Here is a 16,778-nt window from a genome sequence, read left to right on the forward strand (position 1 = left end):
GAATATTCTGAGAAGCTGAATATTCTGAGCAATGACATCCCTGCAAGTGTTAGGGTTTAGCTTTAACAAAAGAATATATAGTAAATGTGAGTGAGATGTTATTCGATTGAGGGCAAATATGATATTTTATAAAATGTTTAAATGATGCTTCGAGGGTAAATTCGTAAATGTCAACGTTTTCCGTTTGAATCAGTGATGAAAGGGAAGTTTTTGTTGACTTTTTTAAAAGTTCAGGAGAAATATTTGTTACAATGAAACTATAAGGATGTTTTTATAATTATCAGAACTTCAGAAAAGATTTTTGTATTTTACCCAGAAAATAATAATAATAAATAAAAAATAACTACCGTAGAAAGGCCTGAAGGGAGGGAAAAAGGGGGAATAAAGGAATAGAGTCGGGGGTTGTGTCATCCTGGCACTTCGCTTCAGCTCCGAACGTAAAAGGACAGCAATCTGGGTCGGCAATATAAGGGCGACGGAAGATGAACTTAAGGTATATGCCTTGTATCTCTCGTAAACCTGAATGTGCCTCTTCTGTTAACTCAGAAGAGGTTTGTCGGTCAGAGTTCTAGTATCGCTTTAATTATGTGTTAAATAGCTTGGACTTCACAGCTTTATTAGCATTGTTATTGATTGGTTTTCGGTTTTCATTTTAGTTTGTTGCATTTGTTTGAGATAAGGTTCTGAATTTCTATTTTACAAAAAAAGCAAAAAAAAAAAAAAACAGTTATGGGTTTCTATGGTTCCTTTCCTTTTCTTCACTATCTGTTAAATGTGAGACCTATAGAATGAAAACAACCAAGGGAAGAAGAAATTTTTGGAAATGATGGGTTATTGTTTACATCAAAGTAGTGTGCTAGGCTGCCAGGAAATTGTTTATGAATTTTCTCGTTTTTAATTTGGCTAGGCTAAAAGGGATACCAACCAGAGACTGACTGGAAGATCTTAGTTATCCTAAACAGTTCATAGATAATAAAAACGTCCAACTTAAATGCCATGCATTTCCTGTCTCTAAAGTTCGCATAACAATTGTCATAATGTTTCTTTGAGGCAATGCTTCAATAGAGCTGCAATTTATCTCACAGATATCTATGGGAAACTTGTCATTTCAAATAATAAGAAAATAATGTTATGTTAGTTTCCTCTAAGCTATTTGACTTTGGATCCGACTTATCATTTCATTTGCCATATTCCGTCAATTCTGATATGTCAGCAAGTTCGAGTTTATTTTTGTTGCATACCGATGAAATGGAGATTCATTTGGGTAAGGTTTTGGAAGATATGATGATACTCCATTTGATACATGCAGCTGCCAGGTGAATGAATATTTCATGGTTGCTATCTGTCGAAATAAATAAATAAAGTCTCGGGCTGATTCACATGATAATGTGAATTCCAGTCTGACATCAGCTGTTTTATGCAAAAAAAAAAAGAAAAAGAAAAAGAAAAAGAAAAAGAAAAGAAAAAATGCCAAAGGTTAGGCCCATTTCCAGTCCACCTCACCCAAAGATCCCAAATAATTGGGATCATCATTGCGTAATGGCACCATATAGTTAATAATGTTAATGTTCTTCAATACACATAAGATTTTATGGCTGGATGATGTTTTTGGATGTAACTAGGTTAACTATGGTTAAAGACTCTTGAGTGCTTATGCTGTTGTTACCACATCATTATCATTGTCATCATTATCATTGTCATGTCATTTCAAACTCCATGCATTTGATATCTTCTATTGTTCCTACTTTGATCAATTGAGAAGATTACAAATGAAATGGAAACCAAAAAGTTTCTTGATATCATCTTTAATCTTCCATAATTTTTATCAGTAAATGTGAATATTTTATTAAAGTGAATGAAAGAATCTTCAATCTTCTATGTTGTTTGGTCAATTGAAAAAAAAAACATAAATTAAATGGAATCAACTTGTTTGTTGTTATTATCTTCAGTCTTCATTAGGACAGGAGTGAATACATTTTTTAACAATTGATAGAATCATTATTGACAAGTCTTGAATCGAGCATGGGATAGGGGTGCTTTTTAGTGTCTGTGATGTAGGGTGGGAAGGAAAAAGGTCCAATTATCTTCATGTGATGGGAAAAAAGGAGGGAGATCAGATATGGGATTGGATAAAGGGAAAAGTAGAAAGGTTTTAGAATATAAGATACCACTTCCTACGGTAAGGACTCTCTTTAAACATGTAAGTGTTATATTTCTTACACTTGCAAAAGTATCAGTCCAGAAAGAAAGACAAATGGCATCTTTAGCATTTCACTACCCAATCCAATTCCTCCCCACTCACAAAACAACTTACAACTGCTCTCCTTGTAAGACAATAGTGATGATTCAGGCAGTCTATACTTTGAAAGTTGAAGGATGCCTGGGAAAAAGAACTGAAACTCCTTTGGTAATGGAGATGGTGGTGGGTGTCTGTACTAAGAGTAGGACTAAGGTTTGAGAAGTGACAACCTGAGTTAGGGTTTCAAGGCTAATATTCCCATTACTGAAATGGAAGTCTGATGTCTCTTTTGGGGATTTGAGCCTATATTAATAGTTACTTGGAAGTTTCTGGAATCGAAGACTACTTTAATACTCTCTCTTTATTCAATTATCTTTATCAGGGAATCACCCTAAAAGTGTTGCTAAATATCTGCTGGGAAAAGTGTATTAATCAGTTATACCACAGTTACCTTATTAGGGAAAATCTATGATACCGGAAAGACATGTTACCGGAAGAGCTTTGACCAATCAAAGCACCCCCGTGAATTTTGATCAATACCACCTGGTTGGTCACCTCTACTATGATACCGGTTGATTGGCTGTAAGTTTTTCTGGTATCATATCTTTTCAGTATCATAGTCGAAGTGTCGAACCCTAAAATGAGGAATACCACATGATGGTTGGTACACAATGACATACCTTTCCCAACCTCACACATCTGCTCAACAAGATCAACCACTTATTACCATCTGTGCCTGCATTTCACACAATTACTTTGGTTAAAACACATATTTCACATATCCGCTAGCATTTGTAGTATTATGCCTGTCTATGCTCTTACACATTCCCAATCAAACATCCATCTCTCTATCATCTAATAATCCAATTCTAAGCTTATCCAACCCCTTGACATGTCACCATGCACTTTCAGTTACAAGATCACCACCATCTCATTTGTTGATCTGGTATTCCTTGATATCTTCCCCTGAATCTTCTAGATGGACCCTCTTCATATCTTTTTCTATGTTCTCAGCAGTCATCCTTGTCCTTTTCTTCTTTACTGGATATAATCTCCCTTCTCAGAAACAGATTCACCCTTTTTTACAGAATGCACCCACTTACTATTGCCTTCCACTTTTGAGTTAGCACCATCTACACCAATTACCCATATCCTACTTAAAGTTACTCTTAAAGCCAAGCCTAAGCCCAAGACTTTATTTCTCAATCCTGAAGAAAATAAGCAAACCTAACTAGTGAACCCCCTCTGAAAAGCAAAAAACCAAAAAAAGAAAAAAAAAGAAAATCAATTATCTCTTCCAAACCCGCAAGGTGCCAACCAGCTGGTTGGTAAGGTCTCTTGCTGGTCGTAGTAGAGACTTGGGATCAAATCCTGCCTGCACCTGGGTTGGGGGGGGGTGTTATGGGTTGGGGGATGGGCTACCCCCCGTTGTGTAACCCCTCAAAAGAAATCTAAAAAAAATCTCTTCCAAACCCCAATCCTCTCTTTTGATAAATGTGCATTGTTTACCTTTAATTTACTTATTTATTTTTCCCCATAACTTAAATCATGTTCAGTGCATAATGTTGGTGGTATAATGGGAGCATACTTCCAAATTTAAGATATTCAAGTATGCTTGTGATAATTGATATGGTCCATTATGATCATAGGTGATAAATTTAAACTGCTTGTTCACATTGTTTGCTCTGTGAATCATATTGATGGAAAATGTTGGTCAGTGGGCATTCACAGTTCGGTGGGTAGTACTTTTTATAATCCTTTAAATCTAAAAGCATCAACTGACATAGTAGTTTGCAGTTTGTCTCATAGTCTATAGAGACATGTTCATGGTGATCCTTGGGCAAAGTCACATCAGCATTACTTCATCCAGGAGAGATCTTTTGGAACAAGGCTAGATGTAAATGTTATTGTCAAAAGGCTTAAAGAAGGTATTCATAGTGTATAATATTTGTATCTTTGTTTTCTATCGGCATAAGTGATTATGGGTTCCCTTCTCAGCGCAGCCACTTTGTGTGTAAAATGCTAGAGGTTAGGACCATAACCAGTCTAGCCCTCCCAAGATCCCAGATAGTTGGGATTGGGACCAACATTGGGTAATGGACTTTTTACTTTCATCACCAGAAACTTGTCCTGGACATTTTTAACCTGTGTAATGTTGCTTCTTTTTCTTTTTCAATTACTTTCCATTATATCACTTGTTCTTTTATTGTAAAAGAAACTTGATTATGCTCAAAGGCATCCTTTCAGAGAAATGATACTCGATTCATCAAAGTTTTATCCCAACTTTCAGAAAAAAATAGCAATAATGATAATAACATGAATATATATGGCCCAATCCTGGATACAAAACCTAGGCCCAAGCCCAGAAATTTGTGGGTTGGCCAGGCTAAGAGCGATAAACCCTACTTTCAGAGAAATGATGCTCAATTCATGAAAGCCTTATTTGAACTTTGAAGGAAAATAATAATGATAATGATGATGACATGTAGATGGATGTTTATGGATAATGCGAAATATGATTTCTTTGATGGCATGAAATGGTTCTTTTTCTTTTATGTTGGGGATGGGTGGATTAAAGAGTGAGGAGTATTAGGACTTATAAACAATATGGTAAGGAAATAGAGCTGTTAGTATCATTAATTGGTATCATTATTAATTAACTTATAGCTTGCTTTGTTTCTATGTTGAATGGGCTTCATTTAATTTAAAATTTCAATAGTCTTTGAACCCAGTGTCCTTATGAAAGATGGATTCATTTCTAGGTTGCTAAGGAAAAATGGAAATAGGTTCATTTCTTTTTCTTGATATCCTGAAATGATAAATTGTTTACATCTCCTCTGAACAACTAGAAAATTTTGACCATGCAAGATTGAACTCAATCTTTGTTTGTTAGCAACAGTTCAAAACCCCTGATAGTTATTTCTATGGTACATACTATATCAAATCTTCTCCTTAAGTTCCTATCTGTCTGATCATCTGCATTGTTCAATAATATCTTGTCCTATTCTTGAAGACCATCAAGCATGGTCTGCCTGCTCAATGGCAACTGCTAATCTTATTGTGAACATACAGTGGAAGGACGATTATTTGGGAATAGTGTGTACTGGGTTCATTTTAACAAGAAAATATTCTGAAAGGTGATTTTTCTTGTATCATGACTAATGACTATATTGTCATGCACACATTTTTGTGGTTACTATGTATGCATACTAGTGGTACAGTCTTGATGTATTATTTTTCTATAAAATATTGCTGATAATGATTCTAATTGCCACCCGGGAATGTCTTTTATCATCCATATTTTAGTTAAATTAATTTACAATGTGCAAAAGCCAAACCATTTAGTTGGGATTAAGGTTTTGTTGATTCAAGTAGTTTACAATGTGCAGGAGTTTCTTTTGGTGGCAGATACAAGGGTTGAGGAACCCTGAGGAACCGAATATGGATCTGACTTGACTCCAAGGAGTATTTTGTTTTTCAAAAGCATGCTTGAGTTTGGTATTATGCTAGAAAGTTTGATGTTCACAACAAATTTTATCAGATGTATTGTAAGAACCTGAATGGTGTATCTCATGGAATGTGGTTTCTATGTATTCTTGTCGTTTCTAATCTTGAGTATTGTTGCAGGATGCTGTTGGTTGTTTTCAATGGGTAGTCCCATTCCATGATACTCAAAATGCTGGCTGATAAGGTTTGAGTTTTGGCTTTTGACATTTCTAATCTTGATTATTATTGTAGGATGCAACATTCGCATTTCAAATGACTTCTATGAGGGTTGAAGGTGGTGTATCTATCTTCTCTACCTCCGCAGGCCAACCCACTTGCTCTGTTATTTATAGTAGTTGGTAGAGTGCCAAATGATGACCCTGCTGAAACTGTGGTGTACTGCAAATCCTAAAATTGCATAAAAGAGGATGGAAAATAGATCCCCCTACCAAATACTGATTTTAATCACTATATTTGGGTTTTGCAGTGGACTACTACTAGACCTTAATGATTTCTTCTGAATGTTGTGCAAGAGCTATTAAAGTGCTCTCATACATAAAATGTTAGAATTTGTAAAGTTCACATATATTTGCTTTTGCAATATTGGCTTGGAACTTGCTTTTGTCAACAGCTTCCATGGAACTTGTAGATAGAGTACCTGGAAGAATCAGAGTTTGCTGAGCTAGTGTGTAGACTTGGTATCATGTTTGATGGAAATAAGGACAACAGATAGTGCAGTTGGCTTCTCTTCTGCTTGTTTTATCCACATGTCTAATTGTCTATAGGCAATTTAAATGATACTAGAAATGTATGATACCTGAAAATCTTGAACCAATCAGAAACCCATATGAATTTGAGTGAATGCCAGTTGATTTGTTACCTGCACATGCAAATTCCTTTTTTTTTGAAACTTCTATCCGACAATGTTCAATAGAGATTTTATGTTTTTATTTTTATTTACAATTATTATTTGTACATTTCTTGAAATGGATAAATATATTTGGTGGTTTATTAGATAATTTTTTCAAATTCTAGGATGTTTTACCTTGACTTCAATTTTCCATGGCGCTGTGATATGAAGGCAGACTATCACATGATGAGGGAGGTAGTTTATCTATATTTGGCATTTGTCTTGAGGAAGGTATGTGGTATTTTACTGTTCGAAATTCTTTATGAATAATAATGTGTTTATTTTGAATAAAATAATATTACCCTTGCCTGTAAATGTTAGCCTATATTACTATAATGCCCCTTCCATGATTGACAATTCATCTCTGCAAAATCAATATTGTGAGGTCCATGCAGATGATCCAAGTAGTTCAATTGTTGTATCTCCTCATCCCTTTTTTTTTCTTGATTGCTAAGTTTCTCCTGATCTGTTTATTACAATGAAGTCAAGGTGTTGCTCATTGCCTAGCTGATTCACTGTTGCCTAAGGATTACCAAGTGACATCCGGTGGTTAGGCACTGACCAATTAAGCAGTGTGAATTTTAGGTTTTTTTTTTTTTTCTTTTTGTAAACACTACATTTCCAAAGACAAATTATATTTCGTTTTAATGCAATATATTTTTCTTTTACAAACATGAGGAAGATATAAAGAAAAGGGCAAATTTCTTAAACTACCTTTATGGTTTAGCTAATTGACTAAGTATACCCCCTCTGTTTGACTATTGTCTAATGCTACCCTTACTGTTTTGGAAAATTACCATTACTGTTAAAATATTAACGGAAGGGCTGAAATGCCCGTTTAGCCCTTAGGTCAAATTGAGAGCTCCTCTGGTTCTTCTTCATCTTCCTTGGTTTGTCTTGGCCGCCCAGGTCCAGATCTGGGTTCCTTCATCTGAGATGAGGTGGGCAGGTATGGAGGAGCTTTGAACAGATGCAGATCTGAGTAGAGAGCTTTGAACGGATGCAGAACAGCACCAGCCTCTCTCTCTCCCCGTCCCCTTCATTCTCTCTCCCTCTCACCCCTGTTTCATCACCGCCGTTGCTGCAAAGCGGTGGACCCCTCCACATCCAACCTCTCTCCGTCCCCTTCGTTCTCTCTCCCTCTCGCCCCTGTTTCATCACCAACACTGCAGCAGCAGCGGGTCCCTCCACATCCGGCCTCTCTCTCCATCTTTCCGTCCCCTTCATTCTCTCTCCCTCTCGCCCTTTTTCGTTCTTTGAGATGATTTTTTGTGGGACAAGTCGCCTGGAGGAGGAAGAAGCAGAAAGCAGCATTAAAATTGTAGATCTACGCTAGATCTAGCGTTAGACTGACTATTAAATCAGTTAATGAGTTAGATCTAGCAACTTTTTATTTTTAATATTTGTCTCCCGTTATAGAATCTACAACTCAAACTATAAGAATGGATAAAAATCTGATTGTATTGCCATTGATTTGTGCAATTCTTTTGTTGAATCTGATTTGTGAAAATTTTATCCCATTTGATAGTTGGACCCGCACATACATACTAGATGCTCGAAGAAATTGAAATCCCCCTTATCTCTGTATGTTTTTGTTATTAAAGTAAAGAAAAAGAAAGTGTTAGCTTAGATCACGGTCTTTGCCGCTGCCATCTTTGTGTGAGTTAAGGTAGCTTAGATACCGAAAAAACTTGTGGCCAATCAACTGGTATAATAAAAGAGGCTATCACGCAGTTGATTCTGGTTGATTAGCTGTAAGTTTGTGTGGTATTATAGTTGAACCCTAGTTAGGGTTTAAAAACATTAGCAGGTGAACTATCGTCTGGATGAATATTTTAATTGTTCTCCCTCTCACCCCTGCTTCATCACTGCCGACCCCTCCACATCCATGCTTGAACCCTACAGAGTGGAGTTGTCTCTGTAGGGAGCCGTCTCTGGTGAGATTGAGGTTTAGAAAGAACCAACAAAAAGAGGAATAACTCTTTTTGCCGTCAAGATGGATTTTTTCTTCACCATAGAGTGGAGCTTCTTGATTTTCATTGCAGATTGGCAGGAGGTGCCGGTGGCTCTCTTGAAGAAGATGGTGAAGGAGGAGGGAGAGGGAGATGGATGAAGGGTAAATTTGGGTTTTAAAAAAATTATATATCATGTGTGAGGAATATTAACGGATGCTAATGTTTAAGGTAGAGCTAGTCAATTGTCAGAAACAGTAGGGGCTTGCATTAGACAATAGTCAAACAGTAGGGGTATACATAATCAATTAACTAAATCATAAGGGTAATTTAAGAAATTTGCCCTAAAGAAAACTGTGTGATGGAGATGAGTGGTTCAAGGAAAAAAAGGCCTTAAGAGGGGGAGGGGGGAGACTAGGAGATAACAGCAATAATCTTAAACGGGACCACTGTAATATAATATTGGAAGGTGCTCATCCACCTCTTCTTTGTCTTACTTGTTAAGTCTTGTTTTGAAACAGTGATGCTATCATATGCAGCTGAGCTGCCTTTCGTTTTGCATTTCAAACACAACAGGGTTTAGGAAAAGACATGTTAAAGGACAACAGTTGAGCATAGTAAAGGCAGTTGAGCTGCCTGATAGCATTTCTTCTTCTCCTTTCCTCCAGGGAAATATCATCTTCTAGGTTAGCATTCTGAAATGCATAGCCATCACCTTGTAGCCATGATCACATTCACTAAGTGGCACGATACAGGCAACACGTGCAAGGCACTGACACTGAGGCTTTATGTTCTTATGTTATTCAAGAAATGGATATCAGCATATTTGATTGAATGCAGTACCCACTGGCTATACAAGTGGGTTGCCGGTAATGGTATAGAAGCATGCCGGGGGAAATTACAATACAGGGTGTTTCTTAATGCCAAAACGCCCTCAACATTGAGCCAGTAACTGAGGGTGTTTTAGTAATCACACAGGACAACTTTATTTTTTTTCAATAAAAAAATTAGAAAAAGTTTGTGCAATGCACGTGTGTAGTAGCACTGTATTTCTACATACTGAGAGACCCATTTAGTACACTGTAAATCAATTATTATGTCAAAAGGAATCGTGGGTTTTGCTGCTTTTACACACCAGCAACAGCACGCACGTGTTTCTTGAGCCATTGGGTGCTCATCCATTCATGTTTGAGCTATTAGCCTATTATATATTATGTGCACACTACTGACAGAGTCACAGAAGCACAGAAGAGCAATGACAAGAAGCAAAATAAAAGGACAGATGCAAATATCAAGGTGCGACATCATGTGTATATAAGCAAGCAGCCGAGCCTGGTGATGGTTGATGCTTTTTGGTATGGATCAGAATCTGTATCCATCCTTCCTTGTATAGCTCATTTTTTTTGTTTCCTTGCTTATCCAAAAAAAAAAAAAAAAATCTGTATGACTGTATCCATTCAAACAGGGACAAAAGAATAGTGAAACGTGGCAAGAAGATTGGAGATGCCTTCATGACCACAAGACTGACTAGTGACTGGTGGTGACTCCTCTGTCATCTTTCTATGATTAGATAGAGCAGAGTATGTATCCATTGGGCGATTCAGTTTTGTAGAATTACTGTAGAACTTGCGACACTTGCACTGCTCCGAGGAAAAAAAAATGGAGAATTTTCAGGCGTTGTTTTTTAAAATGGGCAATTGCATCATTGCATCTACATATGTATATGCTCTTGTGTTTGTTTTTTCCGTTCTGTTGGTTTCTATTCTTCCCCCACTTGTGATGATTCCAAAGAGAATACATATATATAAATAATTTTAAACTATTACAGCACCAGGCAGCTGTATTCCGGCATTTGTTCTTAGAATTCCTTCACCCAGGGCTTAGCCTCTTAATTCCTCTCTCTCTCTCTCTCTCTCTCTCTCTCTCTGTGTTGAAAACCGAAAACTGCTCTCTCTATCCAAAACAAGCACACAGGAATTATGGATGGACAATGGGATTCGTACATCATACTTGAATTAATTAATAGAAAAAAGCGTCACGTGCCAATACGACAATACGTGTAGGCATGTAGAGTGTGGGGCGGGGGTGTTAGTGTTATTCGCGACCAAAATCAACGATTACCAAGATCCATTTTTCCAAGTGGAACGCCGACTACCTCCTAAACAATTGAATTAAACTAATATTTGAGGGAGGAAAATCTAAAATGCTGTAGCTAAAGCCTAAATCTATTGGAACTCCAAAACCCAGATGACGTCTTCTCTGTTTGGTAATTACTAATTAGTATCGGGTGGTCTCGTGATCGAAGCTAAAAGTTTCACGTGAGCTTCCTTTTCCTCCCGCAGCCGTCATCTCAGTGCTCATCCCACCTCTTCCCCTTCTCACCTAAGAATTCGAAGCTCCTCCCTGTCACGTGCGGACTGTGTTTATTATTTATAAAATCGTGAGAGAAAGAGAGAGATAGATAATCCCTTTGTATTAAACATGTGGCTGTTGCCTGTTGGGAGGGGATGAGGGAGGGTAAAAGTCATATCCAAGGGAGACATTTTTCCGTCAACGTGCGGATTGTGGGTATTTCTCTCTCGTTTTTCTTCTGCCTTCGCCAAGCCAACGAGGATTGAGAGGAGGACCGTACCAGTTACCACGTTAGACGTTATCTCTAAGCTCTATCTCTCTCCCCTGTCTTAGTGTTTTCTAATCAGAAAAGTTGCTCCCTCCCGCACTGGACCACGCTGTGGACCTACCTTACCGTCCACAGAAAAAGCAACGAGAATGAATTGGACGAAGCTCAATAATTCACCCCGAAAGTATACCACTCGATCTTTTACGGATAGGTGTGGTCCATTTTGATGGAATGGCCTGCTTCGGCAACTTCGAAATCTCCACTTTCGTGTTTCACGGACTATGGTCCTCTACACTACTTCTTGGACTATTAGCCGTTGGATGATCTTTCGGATTCTCATCGACCAAAACCAACGGTGATACATATACCTACACTCTGGGAATTTGACATCAACCGCTAATATTTCGATTTTCATTCCTGTGCTTGCTCTGCAGTTGGCAGTTTGCACAGAGACAGAGCAGGATATCATGGGAACTGTCTGTACGATATGAAGCCATAATGCCTAACTGGGAACAGTAGTCTGCATGCAGGGTCAGGGTTCTATTGTTACGTTGCAAAATTCGTTGGATTAGAATCTTTAATTCCGAGATTAGTCTAATGAAGCGATCTCCGGATCTCGACCCCTACTCTTTGAGTTGAAGATCTCAAGTGCTCCTGAGAATGGAACCTATACTAACACTACAGCTTTTTACCTCAAATGAAATAAATATTCCAATCAAATGGTGATTAAGGGTGCCCTGTCCGTGTCACGGAAATCGGGGTCGGAAAAAGCAAATTTGAAAGACCTCCAATAAAGACGAGAGGTGGGCGCTTGCCCCACGCCAACTGGCACATGGCGTCAGCAAAAGTAAAAGAGCTCCATACTGGGACGATGGAACCCACAGCTCTCTCTCCCAGAATCTCTCTCTCTCTCCACTCGTACTGCGAATGCCAACTGGAATAGCGCCTGAAACAGCTGTAGAAAGCCCACGTGCTCAGCTCCTATTTGCTCGAAATCTGAGGCTCACCCTTTTCAACAGCGACCTGTCGTACGGAAGTTCCCCACTGTGACAGCATTGGCCAGCTAAGGGGACGTGGCAAGGGGCAACGGCTAGTTTCTCATGCTCTTTTTTATCCCTCGAGCTCCGTGATCCTACATGGTCAATGACGTGTCTTCTCTACCATGCTGATGTGGCTAATGAGGTGGGGCCTCCTTGGAGGAAGTTCAAGGGAGGTGGACCACTCATGAGTCATCGCTTATCGCAGTGGAGCAGGGCAGCTTGTTACGAAAGCCAAAGCGATCGGCTATATAATGATGCTTGCTCGTCCCTACACTCATCACTCTCTTGTAAGAGTAAGAGCTGAGAACTAGCAGTTGAGTGTTCTTTCGGAGATTTATCAGTAATGGCTGTTACTTACCCTCCCTTCTCGATGAAGTTCTTCTTCTTTTGTGTCTCTACGGTTCTTTTGGTGGGTTTGGTCAGCTCAGCGAGGTTCGATGATCTCTTTCAGCCGAGCTGGGCTCTCGATCATTTCGTCTACGAAGGAGAGCAGCTTAGGCTTAAACTAGACAACTATTCTGGTAATATATGGAGCTAGATCGCATTTTGTTTTCTGTTATTTTACTTTCATTTCAGCGTTATGATCTTGTGTCTGGGCTCTTCCGACACATGCATGCTTTTCTAAATCTTCTCTGTTTTCTTCTCCCTTACCTTATTTTCTCAAGGTTTTACTCAAATTCTTTCATCCAGTTCATGCATTATGCTATTTCTCTGATTTTCTATTAGGCAATCCATTTTCTTTGAGTGACCATGCTTGCAATTTCTCCTTGTTCGCTTTTTACTGTGTTCTTATGCCGTACTGCTCATGGTCGCTTTAGTTTCGCTGTTGTTCTCTTTTGTTGCATTTTTCTCTTACCATAGCGCCTATTGTGATTTATCTATGACGAACAAATGTTTTTTTCCTATGGTCTTGTGAATCAAGTTTTAGTTCTTCTTGTCTTCTCTTCTAATTGATCTCCTTGGGTCTTTTTTAATCTACTGTTACACTGATGAGGCTGTGGTTGTGGTTTTAGGTGCTGGTTTTGCTTCGAAAAGCAAATATCTGTTCGGAAAAACAACGATTCAGATCAAGCTTGTCGAAGGAGATTCTGCTGGAACTGTCACTGCTTTCTATGTAAGAAATACTCAATTGTTTTATTGATTTTGATTTTCTTTCAAACAATCGCTGTTTAATGTCCTTTACTCAAATAAGTTGTCTATAAGCAGATTATTTGTTGATTTATTTATTGCGCTTTAATTTCTGTACCCCACGGATCATTAAGATGCTCTGCCTCAATTCATGGGGCAAGCATGCATGACTTGAATTTCTTATTGAATTCCATTATGGCTCCCATTTATTATTCTTTTTCTACTCTTTTCAGCTGGGGCCTGTTTATTTGTTTGCGTAGAATTAGTAAGCTTTGATAATGAAGGGAAACCTTATCCTTCTTTAATCAAGTTGATTTTCAGGGGAAAGTCCTTATTAGAACCCAGAATTTCACACCTTAATTGCTTATTGTTATTGCTTTCCATTTTTTTAATGCCCAAGCCCGACGGCTCTTATTATTTAGATTCTTCGACATCTCTATCTTGATTTGAACTGGGGGTGAAGCATTTATTTCAATGAAACGCTAATTGAGATTGGTGTCGGCAAACAGATGTCATCGGATGGTCCGAACCACAACGAGTTCGACTTCGAGTTCCTGGGGAACACCACCGGCGAGCCCTATCTGGTCCAGACCAACGTGTACGTAAACGGCGTAGGCAACCGGGAACAGCGGCTGAACCTCTGGTTCGACCCAACCAAGGACTTCCACTCCTACTCCATCCTCTGGAACCAGCGTCAAGTTGTGTACGTATTCTTATTTCTTAAAACTAAAAGCCTACATTGGTCTCTTTCATGCTTCATTCACACACACGAATCTGAACCATCATCCCAAACAAATAAGCAGTAATAAGAAGGTAGCCATATATCATCATCACTTATGGGCTGTAGGCTGTAGGCTGTAGAGTGCTCCTATGGGCTATATGGCTGTGGAGTACAGTACGTTACGTTATTTCACTTAGTCGTATTTTTTCAAATTTCTCAATTTCAATTTGTGGCTTTGTGCAGTTGTGCTAGATCGGTGAAAAAATCGGTTGCCACTTTTATAACTAGTAGAAGTAGACAACTAGACACAGTAGACATTACCCTAAAAAACTAACGGGTTAACCCGTGACCGTGAAAGGGAGCAGGTGAAAACCTGGCCCATCACTGTGGACCATCTTGGCCCACGCGACAACTAATCACCCATAGGACAAAGCCGTATGGACATATGACCCCACACGCAAATGCACGTTCCTGGCCGTACGATTACGAACGAGGGTACGTACGCCCTTGGGGTTGTTCCTTGTTTGTATGTAACTCAGGCTACTCGTCCGTTTAGTTTTATGTATCGAATTCGTATGATCGTATCCATTGAGAGCCGTTGTTTTTTTTATTTAAAAAAATGGGATGATGATGATGATGATTCATGCAGTTTTATGGTGGACGAGACGCCGGTACGCGTATTCACGAACAAAGAGAAGCAAGGGATCCCGTTCCCCAAGGACCAGGCCATGGGTGTATATAGCTCGATATGGAACGCTGATGACTGGGCCACCCAGGGTGGTCGAGTTAAGACAAACTGGACCAATGCCCCGTTCATCGCCTCCTACACGGGATTCGAAATAAACGCTTGTGAGTGCCCGGTCACTGTGGCGGCCGATGAGAATGCCAAGAGGTGCAGTTCCAGTGAGAAGAAGTACTGGTGGGACCAGCCCGTGATGTCCGAGTTGAACCTGCATCAGAGCCATCAGCTGTTGTGGGTCCGAGCTAATCACCTCGTCTACGATTATTGCACGGACGCTACTAGGTTTCCTGTTGCTCCTCCCGAGTGCGACCACCATCACCGCCCGTGATCTCTCTCTCTCTCTCTCTCTCTCAGGCTGGGGCCTGGCCGCTTGGGGGGAGTTTGGGGTTGTTCCACTGTAAAAAGCAGGGTTTTTTAGGTGATAAACATGAAACTCCATGTTCATTATTTTTGTGGTCCTGTAGCAATTGTAGTAGTCAGGCAGCTGTAGGTAGGTAGTTTTAGACTCTGCAGATGTAAGAAATTAAGGAAAGGTTGTTAATACCACTCTTTTTTCTTTAAAATTTGGTTAGTAAAGGCAACACAAAGATTTGGTCAAACCCAACTGGTACGATGCCAAGCAACAATCACTCATCTTTTAATATGCAATTCTCATTTGTTATCTATTTGATAGCCGCAGAGGAGTGACTGCATCCATCGTCGGCAAAAGACTCTTCTCTAATCATCATGAACATATATCTCCACGACAATGGGGTCTCAAGTTCCACCCCACGGACGTGTCCCTTTACTAATCACTAGTTTTGGTTTCATTTTCCGTCTTTTTGGGTAACCACACTACGGTGATATGAATGGTAATTGAGCATCATCGACTCTATACAATGAATCAAAACTCCACCCAATTGTATCAAGACTCCTTTGATTTTTCTTTTTTTTTTTTTTATTTTTTGTCCAACAGAGATACCTGTAATGTTAAAACCTGTCAAGTCAAATCTAGAGTGGAGCCTACTGTTAATAATTACTATGCAGAGTTGTGAGAAGTTGGTAACTCCCACTAATTAATTACTGCTAATTACCTCTAATTAATTAATTCCAATTATTATTTACTAATAATAATTACTCAATGATAATAATTAATTACTGAAAATTATTTCTTATAATAATTACTGATAATTTATTATTCACAATATTGCTCATTATTAAGTCGAAATGATGATTAATAAATGTTTTCATAATGGTAATTAATAATTCGGAAATAATCATTTTATATTTAAATTAACTCATATTAGTTATTTTGAAAAAATAATATTTATATTATAATTATTATCAGAAATTATAATTCATACATTTATATGAAATAATTAATTATATCATTATAAGTAATTATAATTAATAATATTATATTAGTAAATACAATTATATTATTATTATTATTATTAGTAGTAATTATAATTAATATTATTATTATTCTCTAATAAATACTTCATTTAGTGAAAGTTAAATTATAAAACTTTCTATTATTCAATATTGTTAAACTTCAAGAATTATAAAAGCAAATATTATTTTATGAATTAATAACTAAAATTGTATTTATAACAAATTAATTACATAATAAAAATAAAATAATAATAGTAGTAGAAATAATAATAATAATACTTTAATATTACTGATTTCAAAATCAATACACATAATAAGAATATATTATTAGTTAATAATAATTAATTATAATTAATACTTAAATTAATTAATATAATTATATAATTATATTCTTATTATCAATAATTATAATTAATTATTACTAATAATGATTTCTGATAAAATTTAATTACTGATTATAATTATTTACTGATAATTAATTCCTTAATTATAACAATGATAATTATTACTTCGGAATGTTAATTAATTAATGATAAATAATAATTATTTTAATAATGTAAATTATT

The 16,778-nt window shown here is 37.7% G+C and overlaps 1 protein-coding gene and 1 long non-coding RNA gene across 6 annotated transcripts; both read left to right on the forward strand.

The window, feature by feature from the left end:
- Nucleotides 1–354: 354 nt before the first annotated feature.
- On the forward strand, nt 355–10,451 carry LOC104604961 (uncharacterized). 5 transcript variants are annotated; one of them, XR_736503.3, is made up of 7 exons: nt 355–493; nt 4,037–4,167; nt 5,312–5,376; nt 5,629–5,787; nt 5,867–5,930; nt 6,761–9,942; nt 10,053–10,451. It is a non-coding gene; the product is annotated as an uncharacterized LOC104604961 (long non-coding RNA). The 5 variants fall into 5 exon arrangements; XR_002023102.2 differs by lacking the exon at nt 5,312–5,376 and having other exon boundaries at nt 6,761–6,866; nt 9,820–9,942; XR_002023101.2 differs by lacking the exon at nt 5,312–5,376.
- Nucleotides 10,452–12,520: 2,069 nt separating this feature from the next.
- On the forward strand, nt 12,521–15,401 carry LOC104604962 (xyloglucan endotransglucosylase protein 6). Its single transcript, XM_010269546.3, has 4 exons — nt 12,521–12,768; nt 13,261–13,361; nt 13,885–14,078; nt 14,746–15,401. The coding sequence occupies exons 1-4, from the start codon at nt 12,591–12,593 to the stop codon at nt 15,164–15,166; spliced, it is 894 nt and encodes a 297-aa protein (XP_010267848.1). The 5' UTR covers nt 12,521–12,590; the 3' UTR covers nt 15,167–15,401.
- Nucleotides 15,402–16,778: the final 1,377 nt, after the last annotated feature.

Source organism: Nelumbo nucifera, chromosome 1 (genome assembly GCF_055504915.1).
Source record: "Nelumbo nucifera cultivar China Antique chromosome 1, China Antique-T2T, whole genome shotgun sequence".
In the NCBI taxonomy this organism is placed as follows: Eukaryota; Viridiplantae; Streptophyta; class Magnoliopsida; order Proteales; family Nelumbonaceae; genus Nelumbo; species Nelumbo nucifera.

Excerpts from the sequence above, each read along its gene's own strand:
- LOC104604962 (XM_010269546.3), top strand. The coding sequence starts at position 12,591 with ATGGCTGTTACTTACCCTCCCTTCTCGATGAAGTTCTTCTTCTTTTGT. Across the intron at positions 12,769-13,260 it reads TAAACTAGACAACTATTCTG|GTGCTGGTTTTGCTTCGAAA; the intron begins GTAATATATGGA and ends TTGTGGTTTTAG. Across the intron at positions 13,362-13,884 it reads GAACTGTCACTGCTTTCTAT|ATGTCATCGGATGGTCCGAA; the intron begins GTAAGAAATACT and ends GTCGGCAAACAG.